At 37.9% G+C, this 16,380-nt stretch overlaps 1 protein-coding gene across 15 annotated transcripts in view; it reads right to left on the bottom strand.

Annotated features, from left to right (window-relative positions):
- COL24A1 (collagen type XXIV alpha 1 chain) overlaps positions 1-16,380 on the bottom strand; it is a 159,128-nt gene that overhangs the window by 62,458 nt on the left and 80,290 nt on the right. For all 15 annotated transcript variants that reach the window (XR_009962346.1, XM_062606484.1, XM_062606483.1 and 12 more), the window contains 3 exons: positions 9,223-9,276; positions 4,882-4,935; positions 3,789-3,833 (listed from right to left, as the gene is read on the bottom strand). Coding sequence is in view for 14 of the 15 variants with exons in the window: in XM_062606484.1 (XP_062462468.1) it covers positions 3,789-3,833; positions 4,882-4,935; positions 9,223-9,276 (153 nt within the window). In the remaining variant the exon portion in view is untranslated. The remainder of the gene's footprint in view (positions 1-3,788; positions 3,834-4,881; positions 4,936-9,222; positions 9,277-16,380) is intronic.

The following is a 16,380-nucleotide window of genomic DNA, read 5'->3' as shown; positions in this document are numbered from 1 at the left end:
CAGTCCTGAACTGGAGTTACAACTTGTAAAGGTTTCTTGGCTGTAGGACCCAAGTTATGTACTAGCTGCAAAGGGCACACAACAGATACAAGTTCATCAGAAAATGGAACAAATGGCTTTAACTAGTAAAGCTACTGGAAACAACTAGATTTGGCTTTAAACAGAACTGCAATACCACTGTAAATTACACATGGAGGAAAAGCCACTGACAGAAGGTTAAACTAGGGATGGCTGCTTTTCTGCTTGCAAACTCCTGAGAAAATGACTCTTCCAGGGCAGGGTAATCCCAAAGGAAATGTCTGCTTCCTAAAATATTAGCTGAAAGTTCTGCCCTTCCTCTTCAGGAAACAGCAACCTCCTGTGCTTCCTTTCACCTCACAATGCACCGATACAGGTGCGTATATTTTAATATAAATATCTCTCACTATCACTCTATTCACAGCCCTCCACAAGCTCCTTGTATGTCTTCAGCCCATAGGAGGACATATACCACCTTCAGGAAACACTGCACTGGGGAAGCAGGGCAGCTTTGACCGAACTTTCTTCCACCTTCAGGAAGAACTGTTCACCTTATGTCTAAACAGGTACCAGCTTTTGTTTTATACATCTCTCAAAGTAATCAATCCACGACAATTCCTCTTTATGTTCTAGTTTAACACAATCCCACACCTTTTAAATGCATTTTCTGATAGAATTCTTTTAAATGCATTTTCTGATCCTGCAATATAGATTTAAAAAAGATAAATAATAAAGTGCACCAATGATTGCACTGACTGAGGTGAGCTACACTGATGGGTAGAGTGTTAATAGCTGGACAGTCTTTGAGAAAGTGAGTTAACTGGGAGGAAACTGAATAAACACAGTCACTCTTTAATGTGGCATCTACTGTATTTTGACAGGAGAAGTAAGCAGATACTGAAAAAAAAAAGTAAACCAGCTTTTTTTTTTTTTATTTAGAAAGCTTAATATAAGGTAATATATGAATGTGACTTTTGAATAAATGGATGAGAAAGTTGGGAAAGGGATGAATGAAAAATCAAATTGTGTAATCAGATTCAGCTCAAAATCCTCCCCCTAAATTCAAACAGGCTGAGCTCTGTGGAACCCTAGATACATCCCAAGTGGGGAATCATCGTCAGTTTTGGCTCCTGTTATTTTAGACACATGGTAGTTCTTCTCCAAGCTGGGACCTGAGGATCAGACTGCAGGTTCATACTCACCTTTTGTTCCAGTAGAGAATGACCTATTTTGCTGTCAGCATTGGTCAGGTGGGTCCCAGGGGTTTCTGGTCTCATGCATGTTTTTTAAAGCAAATGTTAGAAACAAAGGCAGTGATGGGGAGGGATGGGAGAAAATGAGGTGGAAAAATTTATGGCTGCCTGCTTGGTGCATACCTAAACCTGAACTGGGGGCTGAGTGCTTTGACCTGAAAACTACACAGTAAAAGAGATGAGGAATTCCAGAAGGACCAGAAACCTGCTCCATTACTGTCCAAGAGAAAACTAGAACTGTTTCATGAGAATAGTTGCAGGTTTACAATGCATCACCTACAAAGATGTGTTATCTCTTTAGACAAACCCAAAGGAGGTCAGGATAACAGCGGCTGAAGAGAGGACTAACCTACTAATAATGCCTACAAGTAAGTCCTGTAGGACAGGAAGCAAGGTTGTAGCAAGAAAGTCACAGTTGGCTAGACATTAGGAAAAGTGTCAATAAACTGGGCAAAGCAGGGAAGCAGATCGCCAAGGAGAATGAAGAACTCCACCCCTGGAGGCTACACAAAACAAGTTAGAGACATCAGTCACCTCAAGGCATAGCTTGACAACTGACAGTGCCTTGGGAGTATGCATGGCCAGAGACCACTTACTTGTTCAGGTTCCTCTGAGACGTCCCCTGCTCCCAGGGCTATTTAATTAGTACAGCGACCACAAAGTTTTGATAGCATTTACTTTCAGATATAGCATTTACTTTTCTGAACTCCTTTCATGGAAAATGGAAAGCCTGTGTAAATCAAATGTATGTGAAACTGCAATCAAGCAATCATAATTTAAAACAAACAGATGTGTTCAGCAGCTTACTGGCTTGGTCCTGCTAAACCGTACTGGATTCAACAACTTCATGACTTGGACTCTCTCTTTCCAATGTAATCACACAGTCTATGTTTACAAGTGGGAGTGAAGAAGCAAGGACAAGCAGAGATGGTAGCACAGATCAGAGCAGCAGTGTTGGCCTGGAGCTGTGAAACAGCTGGAGCCAACTATAGAAGCTACAGAATCCAGGAGAGCTCTTAGACAAGGAGGGAAAACAGGCAAGGCTCCCCATCAAGCAAAATTCCCACTTTCCCTTACCTCTCATTTCAGCAAGCTATCAGAATGTGTGGAGACAGCAACCCTGGGACCCACCTTGGATGCACACACTCTTAATAGCTTGTTTGTAAGAGAAACCAAGGAGCCATAAGACATGCTAACAATATGCACATTTCCCACTGAGACATATCAAATCCAAAATAATTTAGGTCGAACTGTCCCAAAATAGATTGCAGATATTTCAGTTTGCTAGGTTACACAGAGATTTTTCCTCTTGGGTCACTTTGACACCAGCTGATGGTGGACTGTGCATGCCTGGTGACACAGGGAATGTGAAGGCAGGTGTCTCCCTGGGCATGAGTCACCCGCTGCAGCATCTTCCTTTTCCAGTTACCACAACACAACATGGGAGATGCTGTCCAACCATGAAGCCCTGCCCAAGCAGGAGACTCAAAATAGGATGCAGCCAAAATAAGAATTTCCATGAGGCTCTTGGCAGATGCTCAGGAAGATTAAACTGAATATTGAATTGAGTCACAAAGTATTTTGAAATTCTGCTCAATTTTTTTGCATGTTTTCCTTAGCTGAAAAAAGTAGTCTGTTTTGTTTTTAAAAAAATTAATCCATGTGGCAAATGAACATTTTAATATTATTTCTAACAGAAAGCAAATTCCCTGCTTTGGCTAGCTACTGAACAGGGAAAATGACATAGGAATATATCCACTCCAGAACTGGGAAACAACGGGAAAGACTTTCGCAAGTTCCTGCAAGAAATGGGAATTCATTCAAACCAAAGACCAAGCCAGTGATCACCATACATAAGCAAATCAAGCAAAGGCAGAAGATCATATTGCTTTCAATAAGCTTAGTGACACTCCTATAGTCCCTTGTGCAAGCTAGCATTCATTTTTAACTTTGATTTTTGCTAAAAATAAACTTCAAATACACTAAAACACACTTAGACACAATTATGCTTTCATAACTAACAAAATCAGCTGTTTTAAACTTCCAAAACTTGTCAGCACAAACAGCATTATGGCATTTCAGCTTCACTGTTTTCAGCAACTGTCTACCAGACCAGCCTGAAAATATGATGCTTTTCTGAAAGCATCAGTCCTTTATAGTTCCCCTTGTGAACTAAGCCTCAAGTTGCTTTTTTCACCAGTTTAAATGTTCTGATATATCTGCTGGGTCGGCCCCTACGAAGTACACGGTAGTTTCATCTGTCTCAGAGGAGCACCATAAGCAGTTTGTTATTGACTCTTTAAAAACAATTTTTTAAACCATGGCTGCAATATCCTTTCAAATCCTTTGTATGGGAAGCCATTTCTCCTCCTCCAGCTTTGAGCATATGCTGAGCAAAGACACATATTTATTCAGGAGATGCCATTTTAACACAGTCACTTCTCACAGTAAATTTACCTTCAAAAGCAGTAATTCCACTGAAAAATATTATTTCCTAACAAGATTAATTATACTTACTCTTGGGCCAACTCCTCCAATAGGTCCAGCTGGTCCTACTTCTCCCTAAAAGAAATCTGGACTTGAATAATCTTGATGCCAAGTCTAGCTTTGAAAAAGAAAATCTGCAGGTAACTTTTTGCATTTATTGTGCTATTTGTCTGCTTCATATGTGTTTGCATGAGTCCAAATCTGATAGAAACACTCTAAGAGAGACTAATCTGACTTCAGACAAATTCATGAGCCAGAAAGCCATGTCAGGTGCGTAAGAGAAGAAATAAGACACTGTGCCTACACTGCACAGTGCACAGATAGCAGTTATGCATGATGGGGAACTGCAGTGTTAACTGTTCAGGGTTCAGTCATTACACAGTTATATTAAAGCACGGATTTGTATCAATGCCATGCCAGGGTGTTAGGCTGTGATTGTATGATGGGTCACTAATCCTCTCAATATGGAAGATTTTCTCCAAGTTTTGGAGGAAGTGGTAAGCAACCTTTTCAACTGCAAACAATAAGAAACAGAGGAATTAAGAATTTGAATCTGCAGCTTCCTGGCTTCTAACTAAACAGATCGCTTTGCCACTGTTAGCTTTTACTCAGTATCTGTCATGAAAGCCCATAATTAAGGTGCTTACAAGTCTAGCCCCAGAATCAGTGATTATTTCTAATGTTAATTACTTTTAGACTAAGAGACATGAGTTTTTAAATTTATGATGATGGATTGAGAATACTCAATAAGTCTGTAAGAGGAGGATCCACCTTCAGCAACAGAGTTCTGTTTACTTATCTATGATACTGTAATCAAAATGATATATAGTTCCTATCTCCATACACCACCACCACCTCCCCCATCTCCCCAGATTAACTAAAATAACCACATCCGACTCTGGACACACATTATCCGAGATTCCACTAACATTATGAAAATAAATGACAGAATGGAAGCCCTGTAAGGCTGCTAAAATCTCTTTGCAACACCTGCCAAAATGCAGAAGAAACTTCAAATTTTGCATGACAACACCACCAACACCTAACCACTGTTGTCTAACCCTTTACCCCTCACAACCTTCTTTTAAACATAATCTCTCTATCAGGTAATTTTCCATCTTACCTCAAGTCCTTTGGGGCCTTGTGGCCCTGGAGGCCCTTGGTCACCCAGAAGCCCCTAAACATCCAAACAAACACAGTGAGAACGTGTATCAACTAACTAGTTTCCTTCTTCTTACAAATCTGGACAGAAATGTAAAACTCAGGAAGCAGAACTCACTTCTTACCATTATTCTTAGGATTTCTCTGGGGAAGCCAGGAGAAGATGCAGCAAAATTTCAGTATCTACTGGAAAACTACAGTTGGAAAACTACCAACTTCTAGTGCATAGACTATTCCGAAGCTTTTTTCTTTTGTTGTTTTGAAAAGGAGGTAAGAAAATACTGAAGCTTACAACAGAACAATTAATTTTTTCTGAAGATATAAAGCACACCATCATATTAAGATTAAAGTAGAACCAATATAACTCTTAACAGACCTTTCATTTAGGTAGTCTTTAGCATAACATGTGATGACAACAATGCAATGGAAATGAACTACAAGGTGAATTTAGACTACTAGCTTGTCCAAAACTACTTGTGATTTTAAGCCTCTACTTTTCTGTAAGAATTATAATCAGATTCCCACAGATAAAGCACCTTTTTCTCTGTCAAATCTGAGTTTTCATGACTGCTCACAGTAACATTTCAAAACTTTGTTAAAATGACTTTGCAGCTAGCAGTGTGTCAAAAATCTCGGTCATCCCAATTGCAATGGTAAGTAATTAGGAAAAGCACTTGACTTGGTGTAGGAAAAAAACACCACCTGTATAAACCTATTATAAATGTTCTGTGAAAGCTAGGCTTAACAATATCAGATAAAGCAACAAGAACAAAGAAACTGCCCTTTGGGAGAGATATGATTAGCCTCTGAATAAAGCAAAGGTGGGAAAGTCCCAAGTGTAAGCCTTATTAATTGTTTACTAATGAAGCTGAAGTCTAGACAGAGGTGCAGGCATTGGTCCAGTAACAGTTTACTTAGCATGCCAAATAAAATGGAGCAGAACGTGGAACAGGCAACTTCAAGGTATTGAGTTTCACCAGAGACATCAATCTGTGAAGGACCAGGGTGGACTGCTGCTTAACACACCACTACAAAAGGGAGAGGAGAGCTTTTAGTAGCACTATGTAAGTAATGTGCTTGTGTAGTCAGTCATAAAAATTTTTCATTGACAGCACTGATGTTTCAGTCTAATAGCAAAGCATATGAGGAGATGCAGCTTTCAGTATAATGTAACTGCACAGTGGGAATGATAGCAATACTGCTACTGCACAAAACATTCCACTGCACTTAACTGGAAAAATGTCCAAGACTGTAAAAATAATATTAAGAGCAAATGAAATTTCCATCTTCCCTTTGAGGTTTCAGGCAACAAACAGAAAAGGAAGGTAGTCATTAGAAGTGTACCAAAGGGTCTGGAAAAAGCTTGGGGAGTCAGCAAATGGGGGTATCCTGTAATTCACAAATATAACTTCCCAGTTGACCATCCCTTCCAGAACTGGTGAAACTCCTAATAGCCACTTCTATTAAATATGTTATCCAAACAAAAATGAGCAGAGAAAGGAAGTTCTCAACTACTTCCATGGTACAACACACGCTACTGGAAAACTTAGTTGTAGTCAGAATGTTTTGACTCTTTTCCTCTCACTTTTCTCTGTTACAGAGCATGAGTACTTGCAAGAATAACATAGGAACCAAACTAAATTATTTCAGAACTTCTTAAAAACATTTTTATTCTACTTTTAAATGTGAGTGTGCCTTATTTTTTTAATAAGCAGTGGATCAAGATCAAACACCTTCTAAAACAGTTTCCAAGCCCAGTAATGTGCTGTAGACCAAATTACGCAATGAATCCTTTGAACATTATTTCAGAGTGGTCAGATTTGCTGATTACTGCACTAATTTAGGGAAAATTGACAATCCAGAACTTCTTACTGGTATTTAGAGATGGCTGATCACACTCACAGAGCTTGAACTTTCCACCAAGAGGCTGAACTTCTCCCACACCAGCTGCTAAAAAATAAAGCTTACCCAGCCTTCTTGGCTTTTAAAATGGTATTGCTTCTGAGATAGCATAAACAAATCATGAGGGAAAGAGCAGCACAGTGAGAAGAGTGTTCCAAAAATAAAAGCTGGAGGAAATCTTTTATAACTGCAGTCAACATAAGACAGCTGGGAATCCCAAAAGCCCAAACATTTCCAGTGTTCTGCAGCACTTCTCCCTTGGTACGAGGAGCAGAGTAAGAATTTTTCCAGTTTGCTAATTTTCCCTCTCAAATGTAAGCCATCATTTCTCCTTGATCAGAGCAGGATGTCTAAGCTTTTTGACAGTACAGAGTCTTAAACTTTGTAGGCTACCTTTTAGTATTTTTGCTGTAATCTGCAAAAAGGCAATAGATCAGTAATTTATGTATTAAACATCAATCCAATTCCATCAAAATCATCTAATTTAACACTTGGGATATCATGTGCAATATTATCTCAGTGAAGAAATGGCAGCAGGGATTAGATCTCAACTACATCATTATCTATCAGCTTGGAGGATTAAGTATCATCTGTAGTTCAAGAACTGTTGTATTTCTCTTCTCCTGTTTCCTCTAGACCCTAGACACAGTCTTGCATCAAAAGTTTCTTTAAGTGCCCTGGTAATTTGGAAATGCAGGAGCAACTGCCACTGCAATGGTTAGATAAAATTCATTCACATAAGGCTACTAATATTATACATACATACACACAAACAAGTTAGCAAAACAATAAATCAGAACTGAAGAAAAAGACCATACCTCTCTCTGGAAATGTATTTTAACTTCTCACCAGTTTGCCACATCAGATAATAATTTCTCAGCCTTCCTAGTAAATGCATGTATGTGCTATTTTGGGACAAGGCTCTTAACACAGTCGAAGGATATGAGATGCAGAATGGCTTTGGCAACTGGATTATTTGAAATGTTCTCAAGAATTACTAACTTTGGCATGGAGGGATTGTTACACTCTTCCAGGTACAAATAAGACTATCTTTAAACTATTTACTGCTCCCTGTCCTATGCTTTCTTGAGTAGGCTGCCACTGAATTTCATAACTCTGTTGATGGGAACACTTCTAATTTCCATCTCTATTTATGGACAACTTGCATGTTTTGACTTTGAACTAATGATATTGTTGGTCTTGCACAGTTCTTTTGCTTCACCAATTTCTGTCCTCTGGCCTACAAAGCTCAAAAAGTCCCTTCATTTGGCAGGATAAATAAACAGCCTCTCAGAATACAGTCATTCAAGTATCCTTTTCTCCAACTAGTCCCACCTGATTGAGTTCTTCTGGAACACAAATGCCCAGAACTGTGTGTACTACTTAGATAAAGTCTTCTCATTGCTTCGTGCTGTGGCACCTTGCCTCACGTGTTCTAGAATTTCACTTAATTTGTAACTGCCTTATTGTGCTCTTATTTCAGAGAGAATTGGCAGTGCCCTTCTTGCCAGGTACAAAGTGCTAAGTTTACACTAGCATTTATTACTTTTATCCCTACATGTATCAGTCTGAAGTAACAAGTGGGGTGAATTAATACAAAGTGCAGTTTTTAAGATCATCTGAAGATGTTCAACTCTGTTTCATATACAAATTTCATTCCATCATACTTGTGCCTACAAGAACAGCCCCAAGGCTGCTGAGTGAAGAATTTAATTGGTGCTTGTCTTTCAACAATTAGCCCATCTTTAGACATCTTTAAACCATCTCCCTCTGGGTTAACTTCTGACCCACCTGCACTTTTGTGCTAGTCTCTACCTTTCCCATTCTAAACAAAAAATACCATCATGTGCTTTTATCCAAAGCTTCATTGAAAACTCTAGATATGTGAATTATTGACCAAGATTGGTCTAAAATATTAGTCTATTAAAGAGAAGAGGCTAAAATAATCTGGCACAGTCATTTTTTGGTAGATAGTTTTATTCATTATTATTGTTATTAAATGTGGTAGGTGAATTTTACCTATTTTTCCATATTTTTAGTTACTATTTCTTTCAAACTCTGTTTTAAAAAAATCTGTATGACTCAAGTGAGACTACAGAGATCAGCATTTGGCATGCATTTTACTTAAACATAGGTGCTACTTTCCAACTGCATAGCATTTTCACCAAATGACCTTACACTTAACTGGCCATTACATGCTTCCACCTAACAAAGGATAATTTTACCCCCGTAACAGCATTAAACATCAGATTAACTTCCTCATATAAACACCTGAGGCAAAGTATTTGTATTTGGACAGTAAGATTAGCTTCTCAAAAAGCCAGTGTCCATCTCTCAGAGCTTTTCCTCAGAAATTCATACTGTTTATTGTTAATATAAATAAGTTTTCAAATAACCTTACCTTAGGACCTTCAGGGCCATTTAATCCAGGTACACCAATATCTCCTGGAAAACCCTAAAGTAATCATACATACAAATGATTTCTAGAGTAAGAACATTTCCAATATACTTGTTTTGATCCTGTTAATTCATTTCACAAACCTGAATCACAAAAAAACCCGAGAAATAAATTTGTTCTACCATCCCCAAAATGTCAAAATCTGTTAAGTTTCCTTGAAAAGACTTGGATGAATGACAGATTTTTAGGGAGCTTTCATTAAACTCAATTTAGCAGATGTCAGTATGGGTTTCACTTCTCTTAGCATAAGACTTTTTATGCATTAAGTAACATGTGAAATTAAACTATTAGATTGGTCTTGATGTACAAGAAACCCACACACAGAGCAGTAAGCACCAGGTCCTGTACTCATGCACTCAAGTGTGTTTTAAAAAAAGCTTAGAGAGCAACTGAAAGCCTTTAATCCTTGGCTGCACTTTAAGGACAAGATCAGTGCACAATTAAGAAAAGGGTAGAAAGCTTTTTGCCTCTAAATCAGCAGGTACTAATCCAGGTCTGGCTGGCAGTAACTGAAGATCACCACCTTGTAGCATTTATTTAGAATAAGCCTTTGTTAAATAGTGTGCGGTATAGGTCCAGCTGCTGAAACAGCAAATACTCAAAGAAAATGAATCAACTAAGATTATGATCCTGAGCCATCAGGCCAGAAGGCACCAACAGGGACACTGTGAGGATGCTTCTATGTCAGAGGAATCCAGTGTTACAATGAGATTGCTTTTTAAGGAATAAGTGTATTTTAAGGAAACAAAAATGATGCAGCTAACCCTTATGCAATACAGTAGTGAGTTAAATTTCATAAACTTTCGGTGAAGAAATGTAATCCTTTTATTTGTAGGCTAAAGGAAGCATTGGTAAATGACTCTTTAGTTAGCACAGGGCTCAGTCACCTGCCAAGACAGTATCTGATCTTGTTATTTTTATAAACTTTTAAATGTCATTAAATCTTGCTTATCTGAAAATAGACTGCCACTGAAAAGTTCTTCCTTTGGCTAAAATATTTATTACTACATTTGTGCACATCCGTCATCTAACACTGGCAAAAACAAGCTTCCTTCTTCCTTAACAGAAAATGTTTGTAAATGAAAAATTATAAGCATCATTATTTGCATGCATACTTTTCCAATAATGGAAGTGAAAGCATATTACAAGTTCAGAACAATTTAAAGAACATCTCATAAAGAACTTCCAGCGTGAAATTCTCTCTGGCACCCTTCCAAAAGTGCAGGCTAATACATGTCATCCTTAAAGCTTCAAAAGTCATTTTTCAGGTTCTCTAAGCAGGAAAAAGGTATTAATAAAAAGAAAAAAGCCTCATTGTGGATCACAGTTAACCATACACTTCTTCAAGAACAGCTGAGCTTCAAATACAGGCAATAATAATTTATAATGACTATTCATAATTACTTGACATGAATCACAAAAAACTTTACCAAAAAGGTAAAGAGAAATCCAACTAAAGCAAGAAGTTTAGAAGAGTACATTACCTCACCCTCAACGACCACATCATAATAAAATTTAAGAAGTATTTAGGCTATGACTGTTTTTACTTGTAGGGCTTTCTTCTGTTTGCTTTCTATAACCTGTTCTTAACAGGATGAAGAGACTTCCAAGCAGAGATTTAGATGGTGTACAGATACTTTAGGTGTTATTTAATGTAGTATATATTAAATATATACACTAAATATATTAAATAAATATTATATATATAAATAATTATATATTAAATAAAAAAATAAATGAATAAACAATACTGAAAGAAAAAAACAGCAGACAAAAGCCAAACAAACCCAAACCCCTCCAAACCCCCAAGACTCAGCACTTGAATGTTAATAAGTACTAAAGCAAAAAAAAGAGTAAAAAACAACTCACCTGAGTTTTCAGAATAAGCAGAACCACCATAACAGCATTTCACAAAACACGGCGGTGGTAATTTCTTTTTGACATTAAGCTAACTAGTAGAGCTGTGCAACAGCTCAGCACGCCTCTAGGTGGCACAGAGCATACTAGTCGCATGTGCCCAAGTCCGATAACTAGTCTGACACTTAAAAGTACTCGCTTTTATCAGCCTTCATTTATATACAGTTCATAAGGGGATTTTTTAAATCTTGACCACACTTATCCACTGAAATACACTTAAAAGTTGGGAAAATTCTTTGGAAGTTGCTAAAACCCATCTTTTCTTAAATTTATTTACCAAACTTAAGTAGGTACCAAGGGTTGGGTTGTTCCATACATCTGTAAATCTCTAACTTTCTAATGTGTGAAGATGTGCTAAATGCTTACCCAGAGACATTTCCCTTATGGCAATAAACATTCCAGAACACAATCTGTCAAGAAAAATGTCTATTTATATGTCTTATAATTCTTATACTATTATGAGGAAAGATGTCTACTTTATTTGCAGAATTACTTCTAGAAGTAATTCAGTAATAATTCCCCCATCCCTGGCAGTGTTCAAGGCCAGGTTGGATGGGGCTTGGACCAACCTGGTCTACTGGAAAATGTTCCTGCCTATGGCAGGGGGTTGGAACTAGATGAGCTTTAAAATCCTTTGCAACCAAAACCATTCCATGATTTTATTAACTATGAAATACAAGCATTGACAAGGACTATCACAGTTAGAACAACCATGACCTTTGGAAACCTTTCCATATCAGGCAAAGTGTTAGGATGGAGAGGGCTACTGGCCTGAGAGCAGTATTATCAATTTATTCAGAAGTTTAAAACTTTCATATTTTTTGTCTTTGCTGTTAAGTAGGGTTTAGTCTTTTATTCTGAAGCATTACCACAGAGAAAATGCAGATGCTATGGCAATATTAAAACACTATCTCCAAGTGTTGAAATGAACAATCACATGAATGATCCATGAGAAAACGGTAATAATCCAGGACACAGTCACTTAATTCCAGAAAAATGAATGAACCAGAAAGAAGTTCTTAAACACTTCAGCAATGGTGTTTGCCATTCAGATACCAAGTAGTGAAGTCATATACATATCTACCTCTATCTGAATTTGCCAAGAGTTATTCAGCTTCCTGTGAAGCTACTCCAGATTAAAAATTCATTATTCTTCCGTAAGTGAAAGGCCAGGAGATCAATGTATAGTTTCCAGCGGCAAAGTAATTTTCAGCAGTCGCTATCTGGAACCAAGCATCACTCAACATTCTGACTACTATTAAGGGAATGCAAAGTGTAGATTCCTATCTTCCCAACAGCCAGAAGCCTGGCAGCTGGTAGTTACAAATAATTTTCCAACTTGTGCTGCAGATGTGGCCTTTTGCCAGCAAAGCACTTTAGAGTTTACTCTGTCTAATAAAACTAGAGGTAGTGCCACAAAAAAGGGAAATACTAGCTATCTCAATACAAATGCACTTTGAGCTTGCTGTAAAAGTGTTGCTTTTTGAACTGAATGCATTTAAATCTAAAATTAACATATTTATTGCTCTCATTTACCTATATAATCTTTAACAAAAAAAATGCAGAGATGATGAGACTGTTAATATGTCAGGGCATGACTTTTTTGTCAGTGCCTCAGAGATGAAGCATTTGCAAAAGTTGCTGCTTTCCTTCTGTTTGTTTTCCTGTGTGACTGCTAACAAGGAAGCAGAGTATCAGAAATGGTTGGAAATTATACTCCATTTCCACTACAAATCCTCTTATATTTGCAGAATCCCACTCAGTCCAAGCTGTTTCCACATGACATTTTCCAGCATTGTTATTTGCCACCAACCCTCCTGCCCTTTAGCTCCTCAGCAGCCCTCAATGAGATCAGGACATGGGCGCTGGTGGAAAGGTACCACAGAGCAAAAATGGCTCCACAGACCGTGATAGTGCCTTCAGTTGCCAAGTTTCCCTGCTCAAATATTATTTCATTCAATCACATGCTGTGTTTCACTGGAATGAGAATTTAAAATGAATTTTCAGAAGCAATGCTGACTGGATGCAGCCAATGAACTTCAAAGATGACTTATTAAGTGCTTTATTACTAATTACTACCAACTTATAAAAGGAAGATTCCTGCATAAAACTGTAAATCTCTCTAAACGGAGAAAACAAGCTGTGATTTTGTATTCTCAAATAAGTGTCTATTCTTCTGAAAGCTCATGCTACACAGAGAATTCAATTAATCTATTTTCTTCTCTACACCATTTTAGAAATGTCAGTATTCACGCAGTGACAGGACTTTGCTCTTTGCCATCTGTACAAGTGCATGACAATTCCACAATGTGCCAAGTACAGTGGAAAACAGTAAGGAAAAAAAGAAAGATTTGAAATGAGCTTTATTCTGTGTGTGCCAATTTAGCCAAAGTTTAATGCCAGCATTTGTAAAGGGTAAAGACAAAACTTCAATTTTTTTTTGGTACAAAACTTCAATTCTGATTTTGGAGAGGGCAGAAGAAGGAATCTAACAGTACAAATTACAACTGTACAATTGTAATTTGTCAGAGAACATTAAAAAGGGCAATCATGGATTACAGCATACAATACAGGAAAGATTTGCAATTTACTGCTACTGTCAGTGAAGTGATGCCGATATTGCTTTGTGCTTTTGTCTAACAGCACATTAGACAAATTTGGCAGATCTGTTCAGCCACGCTTGCTGAAACACTAGTGACTGATTTTCTTGTGAGAGACTTGAAGTCACCAGTTTTCCAAATGTGATGCATCATGCTATAAAGCTTTCTATTGCATCTACATATTACATGAAACAGGCATTAGAATGATTGTATTTATAAAAGTAGTATCTATTTTACAGTGTGAACAAGTGGCTGGTGATTCACCTGATGGATCAGCACAGCAGCATCAGCCACCAACAAGCATTTTAAGGACCAAGTCTTGAAGCATTCTAAAAAACTACAATGGAAAAAATTTAAGAGCTTTGGTATGAACTTCAGTGTAGACCCACTCCAAGAATCAGACAGGATTTCCAGAGGGAGCTTGGCATCAAGTTTTCCTAACTTTAAACCTTAAAAAAGAGACTGGTAACTAAGAGTTATATAATCCTTGTGCAAGATTAACTGAGCTCTCTTGCAGGAGGATTATTTCACTTTACATTGCTTCTATGCTGCTAACAACTGCCTGCCCATACAGATCAGGCCACATCAAAACTTAGGCCAGACTAAAAAAGTAAGGCAGATTCCAATTTATTTGCAAGACTACCGTTTCTTCTAAGATCAACACCAAAACCCAAGAGCCAAACACAGTGCAAGTGTTAAAAAACAAACAAAAGCCATTTAAATATAAGCTGGCCTTATTCTAAGCAGATTCAGAACATTAGGAGCTAAATGATGCCATGGTAAAGCATCACAAATCAAGTTTTGCTTATCTGCATGCCACTTCTTTTGTAGTGAAGTCTCACATAGCTCTGCCTGAAAAAGAAAAATCTCCAAAATGACAAATTCTGTGAAAAGTACCTATGAAGGTCTGTACAAACAGGCTAGGACCTAAAAGGCACAGACTGCACTATCATAATCACTGAAGAAAATATGAACAAGCACTGTTCAACATTATTAAAAAGTTATGGTAAATTGCCTATTTCTGCAAAATTAATACAGATTTCTGAAGACAGAAAAAAAATAATCAGAAAGACACAGGCTTGGCAAATAAAATTTATGAAAGGACCAGTAAAGAATCTCTGCAAAGCCAAGCAGAAAAGTATGAGCAATTCTACAAGAACAGTTCTTCAGATGTATGCCAAAACATGCAACTACTTCAGCTGTAATTGTCTTTATTTCTATATTTTCTTCAAGTCATTTGCACACAAGTTATTTATGCAATATTGAAAGAGAAAGCTATGTTACCACTGCACTCATGGCATTGTTTGCACAACCTCAGAACATCATGCGATGAAGAGAAAACATGCATTTAAAAAAATGAACAGCTCAAAGTCAGTGATTCACTTACAAAATATGTGCCTTTTTGATTATTTAACTATTATGTAAATGCTTCCTTTTCCTTTGTAATCCTATTGCCATGAGCATGAAACATACCAGCTGAATCCCATATGAGTACCTTCCTGAAAGAATAAGCTAAAGACCTCAGATCAAAATACTGCACAGATGAAAAAAGTTCTATTGAAGATAATGACTAATGCTCCCTCTGCTCCAGATGAAACCTATTTATGACACTCAGAGCATATCTGAAGGCACATCTGAAGGAAACTATCACCTGCATTCGTGAGGGACAATTAAATGTGATTCGCAGAGCAAAATTTAACTATAAAATATTTTGAGTACATGTGGAAGCCTGTTAAAACCTTGTCTAATTTCATTCACGTTAACAATAAGTATTACACACTTCATCATACTCAGCGAGCACAGGCATTGTGGGTTCAAACAGTCAGACAAGCTCACAAAATCTAAAATCCTGAGCTACAGAAGAAGGCAGCTGTGGGCAGCATGCACAGGCTTTGTGCTTTTTTCATTCTGACTCAAAGGCACAAAAATACTCTCTCCTCATTGACGAAAAACATATTGGCTTATTCTGAAAATACCATCTTGTGTTGCTACAACATCTTTCCCAGTAGTTTTTTTCTCAATGAGGGCTCATCTTCAATAGGAAAGTGTGTTCTTTAGGATTTAGATGAGCTGTAACAAAGGAATAAAACCCAGTAATCTGTTCTTGTCCTGGGTTCAGCAGTAGCAGTCAATTTTTCTCCTTCTTGGCAGCTGGTGCAGTGCTGTGTTTTTGACTTTTGGCCTGGGAACGGTGCTGATAGCACTGATGTTTTTAGTTACTGCTCAAATGTTTGGTCTGGCCAAGGCCTTTTGAGCCTCATGCTCTGCCAGGGAGGAAGGGAAGCCAGGAGGAAGCAGAGACAGGACACCTGACCCAAACTGACCAAAGAGGTATTCCATACCACAGCACATCATGCCCAGGATGTAACTGAGAGTTACCCGGAAGGACTGGGGGACTGCGGGGTTGGAGGAGGTATCGGTCAGTGCTTGGTCTGGTGGGGTAGGGCGAGTTATTGGTCAGCTGGTGCTGAGGTGGTGTAACCTCTTCCCTTGTTATTTCCTTTATCATTATTATTGGTGGCAGCAGTAGTGATTTGTGTTATACCTTAGTTACTAAACTGTTCTTATCTCAACCCATGGGAGT

The sequence above is a fragment of the Pezoporus occidentalis genome, unplaced genomic scaffold (genome assembly GCF_034315485.1).
Source record: "Pezoporus occidentalis ecotype Australia unplaced genomic scaffold, CSIRO_AGI_Poc_V1 ctg97, whole genome shotgun sequence".
Lineage (NCBI taxonomy): Eukaryota > Metazoa > Chordata > Aves > Psittaciformes > Psittacidae > Pezoporus > Pezoporus occidentalis.
This window is presented reverse-complemented; position numbering and strand designations above follow the sequence as displayed.